This window comes from Centroberyx affinis, unplaced genomic scaffold (genome assembly GCF_046629955.1).
Source record: "Centroberyx affinis isolate AG114_WGS23_722 - 3 ecotype Tasmania unplaced genomic scaffold, CSIRO-AGI_Caff_v1 ptg004164l_1, whole genome shotgun sequence".
In the NCBI taxonomy this organism is placed as follows: Eukaryota; Metazoa; Chordata; class Actinopteri; order Beryciformes; family Berycidae; genus Centroberyx; species Centroberyx affinis.
The window spans coordinates 54683-71529 of record NW_027281924.1 but is presented as its reverse complement, the minus strand read 5'-3'; the positions used below and the strand labels follow the sequence as shown (position 1 = coordinate 71529).

General features: G+C 41.6%; 2 protein-coding genes across 2 annotated transcripts; one reads left to right on the top strand and one right to left on the bottom strand.

Moving 5' to 3' along the window:
- Window positions 1-198: 198 nt before the first annotated feature.
- Window positions 199-9926, bottom strand: LOC139663920 (26S proteasome non-ATPase regulatory subunit 11B). Its single transcript, XM_071542707.1, has 13 exons — window positions 9827-9926; window positions 8697-8798; window positions 8257-8453; window positions 7619-7676; window positions 6931-7125; window positions 6345-6489; window positions 5972-6032; window positions 5397-5459; window positions 4999-5124; window positions 3736-3771; window positions 3577-3628; window positions 3299-3441; window positions 199-2643 (listed from the first exon to the last, which is right to left on the bottom strand). Exons 1-12 carry the CDS (start codon window positions 9915-9917, stop codon window positions 3299-3301), a joined length of 1269 nt encoding a protein of 422 aa, XP_071398808.1. The 5' UTR covers window positions 9918-9926; the 3' UTR covers window positions 199-2643.
- A 2968-nt stretch (window positions 9927-12894) lies between these two features.
- On the top strand, window positions 12895-13803 carry LOC139663923 (cyclin-dependent kinase 5 activator 1-like). The gene has a single exon (XM_071542710.1). It carries the CDS (start codon window positions 12895-12897, stop codon window positions 13801-13803), a length of 909 nt encoding a protein of 302 aa, XP_071398811.1.
- The last annotated feature ends 3044 nt before the right edge of the window (window positions 13804-16847 follow it).

The following is a 16847-nucleotide window of genomic DNA, read 5'->3' as shown; positions in this document are numbered from 1 at the left end:
TGATGTCATCACGCACATGACGCGTGGGAGGGAGGAAAGGAGAAACGCCTCTCTGGATCCAATCTTCATTTATTTCATGGGACTCATTTTTTTTTAAATCATACATTACATGAGCGTGCAACTTCAAATTCAACTATCCAGTCAATGTCTCCACCCTCATATAAATACATACGTATACAATGATGCTTCCTGCACCTTGCTCCCCTCTGGAAATACATGACAATTAGGTGCTGTCAGTACAGTTGGCTCAGGTCTTTTATTTACAATTAACTCAAATAATATATCGATATTATCTGCAATTACTGAAGCCTTAAAAAAAACTTGTAGGCTAATACTTTCCAAGCGCATTTAAATGACAAGACATTTGACAAAAAAAAAAAAAGATTTTATTTGAACTCATCTGAACATCAGATAGCTAGACTTGGTAATTGTTGGTCAGCAAGAACCGCTTGCACATTTGATATTGATGTGTATAGAAATCCAAAACAAGCAACAATACTTTATTTTTGGTTTGTAAAACAAAATGAAGCAGCGAATGGCTAATGGGCTATATTACAAATCTGTAGAATGTGAATCATAGTAAAACATTTAATTTGAATTAGAGAAGCGAAGGGATGTCTTTATTTTGGATAACATAGGACACGGTGAAAAGAAGCTGTACCTTTGTATACACAAATACAGAAGGGCATCAAATCCAACAGGCTTCTCTTGATGGCAGAATATTTGAGGCTTGTAATTGCAATTTAGGGAACTGATCTTCCCTAAAACTTCCTTGTCCTAAAATAGGCAGAACACAGCTATGAACACCTCCGAGTTGTGAAATGAAAGTGTTATAATGACGTGACTGTGCTTCTTGTCATCATGGCTCTGAGGGAAACAAAGAAAAAAAAAAAAGAAACCTTTTCTGCAATTTATGGCACTTGTCTGAGCACTGTGGTACAAAGAAGAGAAACACAAACTGATCCTGCAATAAACCATCATCTGAACTGAGAAATGGAAAACAGGGCCTGGTTCTCAAAAAGCATCGAGGTTAATGCCATCGATGCACATTGAGCTACAACGGTCCACAGATGCTCTTCTCGCTGAAACCCAGCTCTGAGGAAGCCAGCCTTGATAAACATGGTGCTATACAGTAAAATCCATGCCCTTTTCCCCAAGTCTGACAATTTTGGGTTAGGTAAACAACAAATTTACATTGCTTTGTGTAAAAATCAAAATAAAAGACAATCCAAAGCTGTCATTTAAACTGTGATTTAATGCCCTTTGATGTGATGTGGCTTTTTCAATCAGGTGACCAATTTACCAACAGGAGGAAGAGAATCTGAAGTGAATTCCACATTTCATACAGTGTTAACATCTCAATTCCTGTGGGCTGATTTTAGTAAGGACTCTTTCTTACTGCCTACATATCTTCCCTTTGATTTTCCATAGATATGAAACTAGAGGCACATTTCCTCCCCAGTGATGCATACATTTAAGGTCACACTCCCATCCTAAGGTCCATTTCAAAAGAAGACACCTTTTCAACACAGAACCCCAAAGTCTTCTTACCATCAAAACACCATAGGTAAGTAGCCAATCAAACAGTTACCAGGTCAAATCACCACAAATCAGTGATTTTTTTTTTTTTGCAAAAGGCAAGACAAAATTCTTAAAATACAAAATATTTATTTTGAAAATGACTTTATAAATGAAAACAAAACAAAAAATCAAAACCATACAAATTGTTTGGTTACTAGCATACCACACTAGTGCTAGAAACTAACAATGGAGAATTGCTCACTCGGGGATAAGACATAGAAGCTCAGAGGCAATGAATATATCTCCACTTCTGCACCCCTAATTTATATTGCACCCAAACGTTGAGGCAAACAGAAGGGCAAAAAAGGGGCACTGGTGGTGAAATGGCATCCTATCTGCTCTATGTACTTACGTGAGTAGGGGGGCAGAAATGGGGCAATCAATTAAATTTTCTTTTTTTAGACTTACAAACAAAAAACGCAAACCAAATAAAGTGAATTTAACGGCTATTTGAAATACAATGAGGACTGACTGTTGGCATTGATATGGTGAGCAAAAACCTAAGAGCTAGAGGGAGCTCTTTGACCAAAATTCAATTGCCAGAGTATCCCAAGGAGAATCCTAACCTTCCAAAAACTGAACAATGTGCTTCTGAAAGATATGAACCAGAAGAAAGAGAAAGCCTGGTCCCTGCATGTACAGTTAGTAGCAGGGCCGGAGGCTCCCGAGGTCGATGTTGCACCTTTGAGGTTGCAGTGGAGTCAGTTTAAGGCTTTGAAAGCCCAACATCTATTCTATAGGAGATATAAACATATATGTATACTTTAACTTGTTAATCTTTTTATTGTGGTTGTACAATATTCCCTGATGGCCTGCTCTGGCCGCTGAGTGTTATACAGAATCCTGAATGGATATCAAAATGAAAGAGGAAAAAAAAAAAAAGACAAGAAGAGAAGTGATGAAATTGTCCATTGAGGGAGAGGGGGAACTTTGATGGGGGAATCCTGTTTGTTGCAGTTTGTGGGACTTTTGTTGCTCTCCCATGTCCCCTTCTTAAAATGTTACACACGCTGGTCACACACACACAGTTCTTCCACCGCACTGCTGTGGTCACCATTTGTTCTGAGGATAGGAAAAAAATGTAATGAGCAGAGAAGGGAGACAGGAAGCTGCCATGCTCTTTGGATGAAAAGAGTTTTGTAGTCCAAAATCAATTATTTCAACTATTATTTATCCACTCTAATGAAAGCCATGGGGTTAAAACAAATTGAGCTTTCATATGTCAGGAGTAAAGGTTTTTTTAAAAAGCGTTATGACACACCTTGATCACCTTGTACTATAGTATTTGGCAATAGATTTGGTTGATTCAGTGTCCCTTTTTAATTGAAACAGACTATACAAAAGCCCTGGATCAGGGGTGACTACACTTTGTGACTTGTGGCTGAAACTGAAATGTAATATGCAAGAATGGTAGCAAGCAAGCAATGGTAGCATTGATTAAGTAGGAATGTCGTGAGTAGGCATTAGCTCCTTAAGTCTTATGGGGTTTGTTAATATGGCGTGTCAATGAGCAAGTCATCTCAGTATAACTTTGGAAATATAATCAAAGTATACTTAATATATGCCACTAGGCCAAAAGGAATATTTTATCACTCTTTGGAACATTTTGAAGAAAACAAAGGCATTTTGTTACAAACCACATTTCACCCACTGGTCCTGGCATAAAAGTTTACATTGAAACAGTAACATGTAAATGCACCTCATGCAATATCCTTACCTATGTTAGCTTCTTGGCTTTGTTGTAGAGTGAATCCACGACTTTGCTCATATTCTGAATGGTTTCCAGGGCTGCTTCGTAGGTTTTGTCCACTGGGGGCTCCTCAAATATGATCAAGACACCTTCACCTTGGTCAAGGATTCCTGCAGTAGTGTCATGAAAAGTACTTAGAAATATTACAGTACACCATTGAATCTCTCCCTACAGACATACTGTACATATTGCTAATTTTAACAGGAACAGATTTAGTCCTTTATGGAGCAGACAATTTCACTTACCGTGAAACTTCTTATCCAGGATCATCTGTGATAATTTCCTCTCAACATCCCCCTAAAATTACATAAATAAAATAGAAAACATTATACACATACATTTGAAGCGATAAAAGTAATGTTAATTTCAACACTAAACAAAAAACACAACAGAAACATCCATACCTTTGACAGTTTGATGAGGCCTGATATGTGTTCTATCTGAAAACAGACGGAAAAGGAAATTTAACACAGTATAATCTATTGTGGCTCTTTATGGTGATTATGTATATCATTTACAAGAGGTAACTGGCATTTATTTCCACATATCCCTTCTAGATATACACATAGCCATCTTCAAATGTGTTTTTCAGAGTGCAGCACCCCTGGAGCTGTTTGGGGTTCAGTGACTTGGTCAAGGGAACTAAAGCACCCCTGGCTCAGGGATTAAAGCAGGAACCTTCTGGTATTGGTCAGCCTCTCTACCTCAAGGCCAACATGCCCCTCAAACATCACCTACATGTCTGATAAAGTTACTGAATTTCCACTGATTGCAGTTACTGGAATACCCATGTTTGAACTGGTGTTTAAAGTTAAAGCCATAGATCTCCCATTATTCAAGATACAACATCCAGTGACTGGCACACCAATCTTCCCTTTACAGGGTGATTCTGGGCCAGACTAGTTTCCCAAAGGCGTCTTAGCACCAAGATCACTTTAGTTCCTTAGTCACTTTAGAAGTCACTGTACTGCTAGATGTAGAATCTCCTGCACCCTTTTCCACTATTTGCTTGGCACTAAATTGTGTTTAAATGCACTCTCTTCCATGTATTGCTTATTTTAATTTCCTTTTGTGTGCTTGTGTTCCATTTGTCTTTTCCCCTGCTGAATCCTATTATTTTTGCTGCTGCTGCAACGACAATTTCCCCACAGGGATCATTAATCAGCTAACCTACCCTGAAGAGTGATGCTACATGCTGAGTGATGCTACTTTTATGGCTCTTGAAAACCAGATGCGCAAATCAGTAATTGTGTGAAACACTAGATGTTGATCTGGACAGGATTCAAATTACCCCAGGATGTCACAGTTAACTCAAAATGCAATAAATAATTTCAGTTGGAATTTTTACCAGGGTACCAGAAGAAAATAACTGACATGTTCATTCCAGACAGGATAAAATTCCCATGGTCCCTCGCCAGAACTCCCCTGGTAATACTAACACCAGACCTCCCACACCTCCTGATTATCACCAGACCTCCCCTGGTAAGACTAATGCAGTCCAAAGACAGCTTAAGACAGCCTTTGTGTTAAGATGTAAGCCAATTGCAACAATGCTGAGGTACAAGAAAATCCTAACATTCATGGACTAAAACCCATCATCACTGCTCCATTGTCCAGTGTCACAGTGGCGAGATTCCTTTGTAAAGCTAGGCCAAGCTGGTCCTCACCTGTACTCTGGAGAAGGGCTCGATGACTCGGATGAGGTTCTGTTCCAGCAGGTTGTCATACAGCTTGGCCAGGTGAGTGCTGATAATGGGGTCGTCCCTCAACTCTGCTCTGTACTCTGTTAGGGCCTGGAAGACACACAACTTTCACTTAAAAAACAAAAAGCAAAAAATGTAAATGCCCCCACAGAGTGGCAATTTGTGCTGAAGCATACTACATATGACTTGTTAAAAATAGCGGCTAAAAAAAGTTAATTTCTGTCTGTATTGCACATATTACCAAGCTAAGAATGAGGGCAGAGCCAGAAGAGAAAATGAGACCGTGTAAGGCTGAATGGAGCTTGCCACATCAGTATGAAAATCCATTAACATAGATTTGATCTGACTAAAAAGGTTCTTACCTTTTCAAAGTCTGCTAATGATCTGTTCTTGCTGGCCTGGGCAACACATTTCAGTGCATCTGTCTGGAGAGAGAAAGACAAAATGAGGAAATGGAAGCGTCGCTCTAGAGAGAAAAGCTAAGTGATCTTGTTTACCCGTACAGAGCTGAAAGATGTCTACTAAGTGCAGGAAAGGACATCTGCTTTGAGAATGATCTGGACAGAACAATCCAACCAAAAAGAGTAAAACTGCAATATTGACAAATGCAGTGCAAGAAGCAGTATTTTTTTTACTAATCATGTGTTTCAGATGGTCTTTAAAACAAGGCAAGCGTTTTTGTGCAGAATTCCTTACAAATAAATTTGGTTGTGTTTTATTTTATTCAAACAGGGCAAATACTATGCATCACCATTTCAATTCTCTCCTTACTTTTGCTTTTTTTTTCTTCAAAAGAAAAAAGTAGTGTATAAAAATATTCAAGAAAAAAAAATCCAATAATTTTTTGTTAATGCCATGCACCTCAATGTGTGTTTGAAACAAACTCAACTGCTACTTTGCACCAGTCTACTATGAGTAAAGAGTAAGAAGTTCTTGCCTGGCGTCCGGCGTACCGCAGGGCCAGTTTACCGCTGATCAGGGCTTGCACCTCCTCTGGTCTGAAACAGAAAGGTAACAGAAAACAACCAAATCAGAAGACAGCTGCATCCAAAAACTCATATCAAATGAAAGGCCATGACACGAAGGCAACATGCTGATGCATGATAGACAGCAGCCAGATGCAAGCAGTATCGACAGGTATAGGCAAGTGGCTTAAAAATTAATGCAGAATAACATAGTGATATACAGTATCAGGCCATTCACTTTTACAGCAATCCAAACGGTGTACCAGGCAAGACAAATCAAACACAGAGAGCCAACTGAATTTCAAATAATAAAACATGGTCCATTGAGTTTTTAGCGTCACTCACAAGTTGAGCACAATCTTGCAGAGAAGCATGTATTTGAGTGCTGTGATGGCTCTGGGGCTGTCGATGGAGTCGTAGCCCTCAAAGGCCTCGAAGAAGTAGGAGTAGGCCGTCTTCCAGTCCTTCTCCTCTGCCGCATGGATGATCCCTGCAACAACAGAGGGTTTAAAGTTAAAAGTGAACTTGAAGAACTAATTAAAGTCCATCAGTCACTTTTGAAAGGTCAACAAAAATTGGATACACTTGCTGAGCTAGAAAAATCAACATTAAATTAGGCAATGGCGCACAACATTGCGCAATCACAAATCAACAGCTCAAGAACAGCTCAAGTGTACCATTATGCAACACACTGTGACTAAGATTTACACAATCACACCATTTTAATATGTGAGAAAATAATTGAACATGTTTATCCAGTGTTTAAATGACATCAAATATTGTTTTAGGGCAATGTTTCTCAACGTGTGCCTCATGGAGACAGCATAAGTGTATCTTGAAATGGTCCTTGTACTCCACACAAACACTAGGAATTGCAACCACTGTTTGGCCCATGTGTGCTTTGGAAAGGAGGCTGGGGAAGATATCTGACCTGACTGCATGTCCAGCGCTGCCTGGAGCTTTGGGGGACAGTAGATGGCATTGGCGGTGGTCCTGGCTGAGGTGAGGGCTGCGCGGGCCTTGGGCAAGTTACTGAGGGCGTGGTATGTCTTACTCTCCAGCAGCTGAACCTCCACCAGCAGAGCTTTGTCATCCATCTTCTTCAGCTCCTGGAGCAACTGGGAGCCTGAAGAAAAGAAAGCGAGAGGGAGAATTAATGTCATGCGCATTAACTGTTGTAATGACTTTGTACAAAACTCTCACGGCAGCTCAGTTAACAGCTAGGGGATAAATGCACAATACCTTCTAGTTCTGATCTGTACTGTTCTCTCTTTGTAAGTTAGAGAACATCAAGTCAACTGAATAATGTACATTAGTAAATTCGGCACACGTATGTCCCACCTAGTAACACGTCTTTCTAATGGTGTATTTAGGTGGAGGAAGATTGTAGGAATAATAGGCAACTTATCAAAATTGACTTTTTATTGAAATAAGTGTTACTTGGTAGATCAGAAAAGTTCGTACATCATGTTCTGTGAGGTATGTATGTCTGATGATAAAGTCAGGGCACATAACAATGTCCACATTCTTAGTAAGGCCTTTGCAGCAGAAGATAGATGCTGCCATCCCCCAAAAAGAAAAAAATCAGGTCTGTCCATACAACCAGAGTAGTCACTCACCAAGTGCCAAGGCCTCCTGGTATCTTTTGGTGTCAAAATAGAGTGAGATCAGTCGTGCCTAGGAGAGACAGGGGAGATTGCTGTTAGACAGGTGTGCCGTAAGCTTAAACTTACCTCCAGATAGGCATATGTCAATATATTATCGCACAGTCTATCAGCAGGTCCGCAACCAGTGTGGCAGAAGCACACTGCTGTGCATTTGGGAGTGTGCTCCAATGTGCCATTTTGTGCTCCAATGTGTACCTCATTTGCTTGAAAGGAAAACATGAAAGATCATAAAGAAAGCCTTGTTTCAGTTATTTTTCTTTTGGTGATGTCCAAGTGGATTGCTGTACTTTAAGTACAGAGTAGTAATATGAAGGTTTTTGTTGATCTTACCCATTTTAATCATGCTATTTTATTCTACATAAAATTGGGAAATTGTTCATCAGTAAAAAACAACAATCTGTACATTTTTAAAACTCAGTCTAACGAAATGTCATTGTCCCATCCAATTTTGCAACAACTGATAAAGTGTACTTCTGCATAGACATTTCTCCGTTAATAGTTCTTGGTCTAGACCTGTACTGGCATTGTTGCACCAATGTCCTCCTCCCTCTCCACCTCTGGTAAAAGTTTGACTCTCTAAACCTGCTTACCTCCAGAGCCTGTCGCAGGAAGGTCCTCTTCTCGGCCTTGGCCCACTCAATGCATTCAAGACACAGCTCCACCTCTTGTCCTGTTGCTGCCTCCATATCAAGAAAGAGGTCCAGCAGAGAACGGACCAGCCGGGCCGCCTTGGCCTTGCTGATAGAGATCAGGAAAGGCCTCACAAATTTCAGCAGACCCCCTAGTTCTGGAGACCACCATGACAGGAAATATGATGAGATTATCTCAGTAAGTGAAAATGTACATAGCATAACATCAGCGAGCGGGCATGAGCTCTGTTTAATTAGTATTAATTGGGCTTAATTAACAGGTTAAAGAAAATAAAGCAACTGTGGTAAATGATTGAATGAACATGTGAGGGAGTTAATGAAACTGCTGCTAAAAACAACAACTTGTCAATCGAAACCTGCTTGGGAGAGTGACAGCTTACCTGCAGCCTGTCCCGTCTTGGCCAGGAGTGTCCCCAGCTCCAGGATGCTCTGTTCTTTAACCCTGACAGCTTCCTCATCATTCTCTTGAACATCTCTCCTCACTGATGGGGCAAGGCAACAAGTTAATATTGGGTCTGAAAAAAAACAGCCTTTTGGTGGTGATATAGTGTTTCTAAAACTATGGGTTGTGGGTTTCTTTCCTTTGAATCCCCACATGACACAACAAGTGTGTTTTAAATAGTCTGGGTGTCAAAGTGAGAGATTAATTGAATTTACTCAGAGGGCATCCTGTCACTGTTAAGGGCTTTTAAAGCTTTGGAAATCCTGTGTTGGGTTAGTCCTACTATAGGATTTATGGTATGGCAGAATCTGATATAGCTTAACTCGTATTAATCCATAATAAGCCTCACTATAATCTGACAGCCATTTGCTGTGTGTCAAAATGTTTCAAACTGTCAGAGGAACAAAGATTGTAGCAGGCCAGCTTGTCAGCTAGTAGGCTGATGTGACAAGGCAATTTGAGGACACACCAATGGGGAATGTTAGCTTGCTCCTTACAGCAGATTGTTAGTCATTTCCATTGGCTTGTCATTGTGTGTGATCACAAACATGCATACGTTCCTTAGCCAATTATTCAATTTCTCTCATTGGCTAGCCAAACAGGTTAGCATAAAATTTCCTTTCACTTTGCCTGACAGCAGTCTATTACTGTGCTGGCTGGGATGGGTCAGAAGCTTTTGACAACAAGCTAACGACGTTAGCTACAACAGTTATCAAGCTAACCTGGCTAGCTAGCACGTTCACATTTGCTAGTTAGTTAGCTTGGAACTGCTATAAACAACACAACAACATGAGACCTATTTAGCTTGCCTAAAACATAACATTACTGAGAAACGTTACATATTTGCTTGTTAATCACGGGAGGCCTAATGTTAGCAAAAATGCTAACTAGCTAACTAACTACCACTAGCTGTTACTGTTATCCCACCATTCAACAGTGAGTCAGCACGGAACACGGACCGGCTCTTGCCAATGAACAGCACTAGCTAGCAAGCTAACCTAGCAAACTATCACTGGTTGAGAAATGTCAGAAAAATAGTGTTCATCAAAAGCCCCTTTTAGCACTTACCTATTGAGTGGAGGATATCGATAGAGGCGTTGCGATCCGTGCTAATGAGAGACTGAGCTCTCTGAAATTCAACCACTGCTGCAGCCGCCATCTTCCTTATTCAAACGCTGCTTGTGTGAAAACTACGTGTGAGGGCGACGTAACGTAGCGTATATTACGTCACCACACTACTTGCATGTCGGGATTTACAGACATTTGGGAAATGTAGTTATATGGTTATATCAAACGGAGCTCGTCCAGGTCGGGTCAGGTGCGTAATAAGGTTCGACCTACATAGGTTTTTGACGGCTGACACAGATATTTTTGTATTGAAGCTGGCCATTGCACAAAAAACATTATTGAACAATTAAATGAAAGAATATGATGTGGGGGAAAAAAAATATTTCATTCCAGGTTTTTTCAGACTGTTTTGATATAGGCTACAGTAGCTGTGATCAGGAACAATCCTCCATCATATTGCCAGCGGTTCACATGATTGGCATATATCCAATATTTAATGAAAGCTCAATATCTGCCCGATATATTGTCAAATGTATAGCTATACATGTCTAATCCTACTATTAACTCACTATTGAGTAGGTATAGGTATAAGTCCCTACTGTACTCCTATATGAATATTAGGTGATACCGTAAAAGAAAAATAAAATCATAAAATATGATAAGGTCATAACAAGTCCCAACAAGAATATTATAGGAATACTGTACTGATACCTAGGAGATAAAATTATATGACAAGGTCAATATAAAGTCACAATTGAGTGCTACAGAAATGCAGTTCCCCTATAGGAATATTATATGATACCATAAAAATAAAGATAAAATGCCATAAAATACGACAAAGTCCCTATAAAGTCACTATTTAGTACCACAGGCATACTCGAAGTCCCTATACGAATGTTATAGGGATATCATGTGATACCATAGAAGATTAAAAACAATACCTCAGTCACTACTGAGTGTCACAGAAATACTAGTCTTTATGGAAATATTATTTGAATATTAAAGTGATTTTTGGTTAGGTTAATGTGAATGTTGTTGTCAAGACATGGATGCTGTGGGTTCATTGGGTTGTTTGCTTGAGTGCCTGTTGTGATTGGGCGGAGTTGTTGAAACAGCAGCGCGGACAGAGCGCAGAGCGGCGCCCCTCCACCGCCTTTGCGTCAACCATCCTCACCCAGTCAATGACAACACACAGCACCCCTCGCAGCATCCGCATCTCACGGCCAGGAGGACCAGCAGCACATCTTCATCTCAGCATCCATTCCACAGTTGCCTACCATCGTCTGCACACCACCGATAGCCCATCAGGCGCGTTGATCCCCTGTTTTTCTTTTTCCTCGGATCGGATTGTTTTGTATTTTTCATTCGCATGACCCGGGATGGTTTTACCTTGAATCGCGTCTTACAAGGAAAGAAAAGCTATACTGCTTGAGACGAGGAGCATCGCTGCAGCGCAGTTATTTTCCCACTGAGCAGAAGATAAACATCTGGTAAGCTGCTTAGGGTTGTTTGATTTTGGTACCTATTCGCACTGAAATTGTCGTTTTGGATTGTAGAGGTTTTTTAGAGTCAACGTTTTTGAGATGCGTAGCTATGTCAATTAGGGGAAATTTAAGGATAAATTGGGGGAAAAAATGAGGACATGAATTTTATGGACTACAGCCATATTCGTCAGGAGCTATTGTAAGAGAGTCAAAAACATGAAGAATTTCTTCATTATGAAGCCACCGCCTATTATGGCCAGCATCCTCATTTCGACGCAGACGCTCAGTTTCAGGACCATGGAGAGCACCGATGCACACAGCTCGTTATCACAGCAAGCTGCCAAGCAAATACGATTTGTCCTTTAAATATCAGAGTCCAATAAAGTCACATTAGAGTTGGATGTTTTGGATTTGTTTCCTTTACTGGAAAAACATCAGATTGATAGAAGGTGATGGAATGAAGGAATGAGCCTCCTTGAATCCTGCGCAAGTGTGCATAGTCGATTCATTCACTGTTTGTCTTTCAGCTATGCAGTTAGGCTACTGCAGTGAGGAAGAAAATGGTGTTGTGGAAAAAGATTCAGATTTCTGTTGGCTAGTCTATTTCAACGACACTAGATTACATGGCCTTGGCTATATGCATCAATAGGCTGAGTCCTACAGGCAGCAGCCGCGACCTTCACTTATTATTATGGTGTTTACGTTTCAGGCTTCCATTTTAGTGAGAGGGGTGTGCTGGCGTGCCGTTCACACCGACTAGTCGGCCATTGGCCATAAAACCTGGATCGCTCATTATAAGATGTTGATGAATTGACATGTGGCCCCGTTTCAATCACATGTGGCCAGTAACTGCTCTAAATAGTTAATGGACAATCATTCATCATAATATTTTTCTTCTGTTTTCTCTAGGTCTTTTGCAAATTAATGTAGGCTGTAGTAGGCTACAATTTTATATTAAAATGTCTCAATGTCATGTTTGGATGTTTGGCCTTCTGATTACATTGATCATTTGCAGAAAAGAGGGATCTATACTGTTTGCATTTAATTAGTATAAGCTATATGCTGATCCATTCATTTACTGAGTCAAATCAATATTGCTAATAAGCCTGAGATACAGACAGCCTGCTTTTGCACACATTAATGAAAATATTACTGAATATACTGTATAAACATGATGTTATATCATGTAGTCTGAATAATTACAGCTCTAATATGAGATCAAATTAATTCTATTTGTACCATTTTCACATAGCTAAGAATTTAGTAAAAGCAAGGGATCCTCCACCATTCTGATCATTGATCTGTTCTGTTTCCAGCAGTCACTACTGGCCATCCAGAGACGGAGAGCTGAAATACAACAGAGACTCTTCCAGTCAAGGTGATCCGTATCTCCTCAGAGACCAGTTTACGGACGACAGCCGCCCCCCGGCCCGGCTTTAGATGTCTGAGACCAGCGGCAGCCTGTAGCCCAGGTCCCCCAGCTCCCAGAAGGCATTGAGGCATTGAGACCCTCAGGATCTCCCCTGGCAGACGCTCCTCTGACCCAGCGCGGCTAAAGCCCCTGGACGCCTCCCCACAGTCACCATGGGAACCGTGCTGTCTTTGTCACCTAGCTACCGAAAGGCGGCTCTCTTTGAAGATGGACCGGCCACCGTGGGCCACTACACGGCTGTCCAGAACAGCAAGAACGCCAAAGACAAGAACCTGAAGCGCCACTCGCTCATCAACGTGCTGCCATGGAAACGGATCGTGGCGGTGTCGGCCAAGAAGAAAGGCTCCAAGAAGGTGCAGCCCAACGGCACCTACCAGAACAATGTCACACACCTCAACAACGAGAACCTGAAGAAGTCGCAGTCCTGCGCTAACCTGTCCACCTTCGCCCAGGATCAGAGCACTCCAGCCCTCACCAAGAACTCCAACAACACCGTGTCGTCCGTCAAGAAGGCCCCCCTGACCAACTCCAATGTGGCCCCCGGGACCCCCAAGAGGGTGATCGTGCAGGCCTCCACCAGTGAGCTGCTGCGCTGCCTGGGGGAGTTTCTGTGCCGACGTTGCTACCGGCTGAAAAACCTGTCGCCCACCGACCCGGTGCTGTGGCTGCGAAGCGTGGACCGCTCTCTGCTGCTCCAGGGCTGGCAGGACCAGGGCTTCATCACGCCCGCCAACGTGGTCTTCGTCTACATGCTGTGCCGCGACGTGGTCTCCTCCGAGGTGGCCACGGAGCACGAGCTGCAGGCCGTGCTGCTCACCTGCCTCTACCTGTCCTACTCCTACATGGGCAACGAGATCTCCTACCCGCTCAAGCCCTTCTTGGTGGAGAGCTCCAAGGAGACCTTCTGGGACCGCTGCCTGTCCATCATCAACCTGATGAGCGCCAAGATGCTCCAGATCAACTCCGACCCGCACTACTTCACCCAGGTGTTCGCCGACCTGAAGAACGAGAGCCAGAAGGAGGAGGAGAGGAGCCGCCTGCTCATCGGCCTGGACCGGTGAGGGGACGCTGGGGGGGAGGAGAGGGGAGGCGGGGCATACTCTAGTCTGGCATTTCAAAGTTTCAAAGCTGATTTCTGACACTATTTATTTATTATTGTCCAAATTGCGGAGGGAGTAGGCCCATTCTGACGTACTTGAGATTTACGACAACTGTGCTTTGTGTGTAATAAGAGTGATAAGATAGTTACATTTTGTGTTGGAGGGGAGGGGGGTGAATTCTGAAGGTTGTATGAGGGTTATTTTAACTGATATATATCCAAAATGTTTTCATTGTATTGGAGAGATAACAGCTGCAGTGGTCACCAAAAAGGCGGTGTGGGATTTAGTTCAGCAAAGAGCAACACAGCACCCTTTTTTGCCTCTAGAAGACGTGTACTTAAAAGGCCAAATTATATTTTCAAATGAGCAAGGAATGGATTTTCTGTAAACCTGAGGATGAAAGCTTTTTTGACAATGATACTTAAACAAAAAATGCCAGACTCGGGTACATCCTTTGCTAACATACAGATATATATCTATATAAAACACTGAAAAATCTCCAAAAACAATTCAGACAAAAAGACAAAAAAAAAACATTACAAAAGGAAGCATAAATCTACAGCAATGAATGTGGAGAGGACTGAGGCTGCTGCAGCCTAGCAGTGACCTTCTGACTGTTTGACGATGTGATGTGCACTGCCTACTGTACTGCAGGAGGGTGAGGGCCATCGCGTGACTGGCTTTCTTCATGCATCATGGATGAACAGGCATCCCCAGCTGCACACCCTGGCTCTTTGGAATGCCAACACCCACATCCCCTCCATTAAAAGGATACGACCGGACATTTCTGCTGCAGCAATGCATATCTGGCCATCTAGCAAAGACAAGGTGGAGGGGCCACCGATGCTGGATCCATGTTTTTGTGGGTTTCTGTTTGTGGCGGTGCAACAGGACATATTGGACGGATGATTGGATGGACTTGACAGCAAGCCAGCATTGCATTGTGGGACTTTTGATCAAAAGACAATAGGAAGAGGATGTGTGGCCAGTGATGAGTGGTCATACTCTGTGTGTTGAGAAAGACCTACTTTATTTTCATCTGAGAAAAAAATAAAACAAATAAGTTAATGGATGTTTTACTCCCCAAAGGCTTATACCTAAGGAGACTTATTTATTGATTTTCTGAAACAAGTTCTTTTTTTCTTTTTTTACTTAGAAATGTAATCTAATGCACGTGTGCCATGCAATTTTACAGAGTTTTGGGGGGCAGGAGCAATTACTTTTCTTCTTTCTACTTGATTTGTAAACCAACTGCATCTGCATTAGAGAATGCTGTGAACAAAGTGAAACTAGTTTATTTAGCTATGCTTGCTAAAATAGGCTATTTGTTTACCAAGGAATTCTTTTTGTACTTTTGTCAATAGGTTGTGTTGAAACCACTTTGGAATGATGGTTCATTTTGTGCTTATGATTCAGCATAGAAAATGTTAAAACAGTGCCATATCTTCGATGAAAATCCCGTAGGTCTGAGAAAACTTTGGGAGATGTCCAGCTGTTGAATGATGGGATGGATTTTCATCTACTAATGACTACTTACTGACACTTAATTTATTGCCATTTATTTATTCTCTTGGCACATTCAATGTAAATGAAAGATCATGTCAAAAGACTTTGGAAGGGACAGGATATGAGGAAGGGGTTTTGCTGGGATAGCTGGTGAGCTTATCTTTGGTGGGAATGAAGATTGATTATGGTTTATGCAAATTAATGTTGCAGGGATTTAGAAATGAATATCAAATTGAAGCCCTTAGATTAAAACCAATGTTAAATCTGACCATCGCCAAAGTGACACCATCAAGGAGACCATGACAGAACAACACATCACTGACCTCATACATGAGAAAAGGCCCTGAAACATCCCCTCCCCATACACACACATTTATCCAACACTGACCTGCATGAGTAGCTAACCTGCTGTTCCACATATCAGTAAGAGAAAACATAGACATTTTCTAGGAGAATAAGTCTTTCAGTGTCACCGCAGAAAAGGACAGCTTTACCTTGAGGATAATCCATCAGTATCGTTTCTGTGTAAATCAAATGTGAAGCAACACCACATTCATCTGGGGGCTGCAGGAGATGAGATGAGGCAATGGGTTAGATTCCCTTTGACCTCCATGGAGATAATCACATTTTCAATCAGGCAAACCACTAGACTAAATGACAGCCTGCAGAGGGCAATGAGAACACCATGACAACCGAAATGGAGAGCGTACAGAACAGTTGAGCTGCATGGCTTTTCATTTGCATAGGAGAGTAGTTGAAGCTACTGCCCACTGCAGCTCCACGCAATCTCCATAATGGTTCCAATCACTGGAGAAGCTGTTTTCATCCTCTAAGCTTCTCCAAACATGTAGGCACAGGGGTAAATAACTTCACTGTTAAAATTAAACAAAGAAACAACCTAGTATAAATAACAGTAAGAGAAATGTATTTATGGTTTTCACATCTCATCTCGATATTGACAAACTGTGCATGCTTTCTTTCAGTAGCAGTGTTACCCAAAATAGCCTGGTTAGAAAAGCATAATGGTGGCAGCCATGTGCAGCAAGGACTTTAATTTCTATCACATTTCATTGCCAACAAAAGGCTTGTCATGTGATGAAAGTTGTTCCTAGAGAATGATTGGAAGGAATACCTGCCTCTCCTCTGCTGTATTAGTGTGAATCAGTGAAAATGAGCAGTTGAAATGGTCGTGACCTGTGGGTTTCTCTACCATGGCGTAATAACTGCCATATGGGTATGTGAGAGTGATGAGAGAGAGTTCAATTGGAGTGTTGTCATGTACTAGCGCAATAGGGGGACACGCACTTTGGATGGGCTTCTGCTGTGGCAGAAAAAGCAGGGCATTGGGGTCAAGGGTCTAAAGAAGAGAATCTGGATCTTCTGTCTGTCCACTTGCCCCAACTCACTGACATGTGCCATTTTTTTCACTTGCATCATTGAGTAGTTGTTTGAGAAAATACTTTCAAAAGCTTATAAAAATATGAAAAAAGACTCAAGTG

Bases quoted from the DNA above. Each gene is read 5' to 3' on its own strand.
- LOC139663920 (XM_071542707.1), bottom strand. From the start codon at position 9,917: ATGGCGGCTGCAGCAGTGGTTGAATTTCAGAGAGCTCAGTCTCTCATT. The intron at 7,677-8,256 runs GTAAGCAGGTTT...TGTCTCTCCTAG, and splicing joins TCCTGCGACAGGCTCTGGAG to GCACGACTGATCTCACTCTA. The intron at 7,126-7,618 runs GTGAGTGACTAC...TCTTTTCTTCAG, and splicing joins CCAGGAGGCCTTGGCACTTG to GCTCCCAGTTGCTCCAGGAG.
- LOC139663923 (XM_071542710.1), top strand. From the start codon at position 12,895: ATGGGAACCGTGCTGTCTTTGTCACCTAGCTACCGAAAGGCGGCTCTC.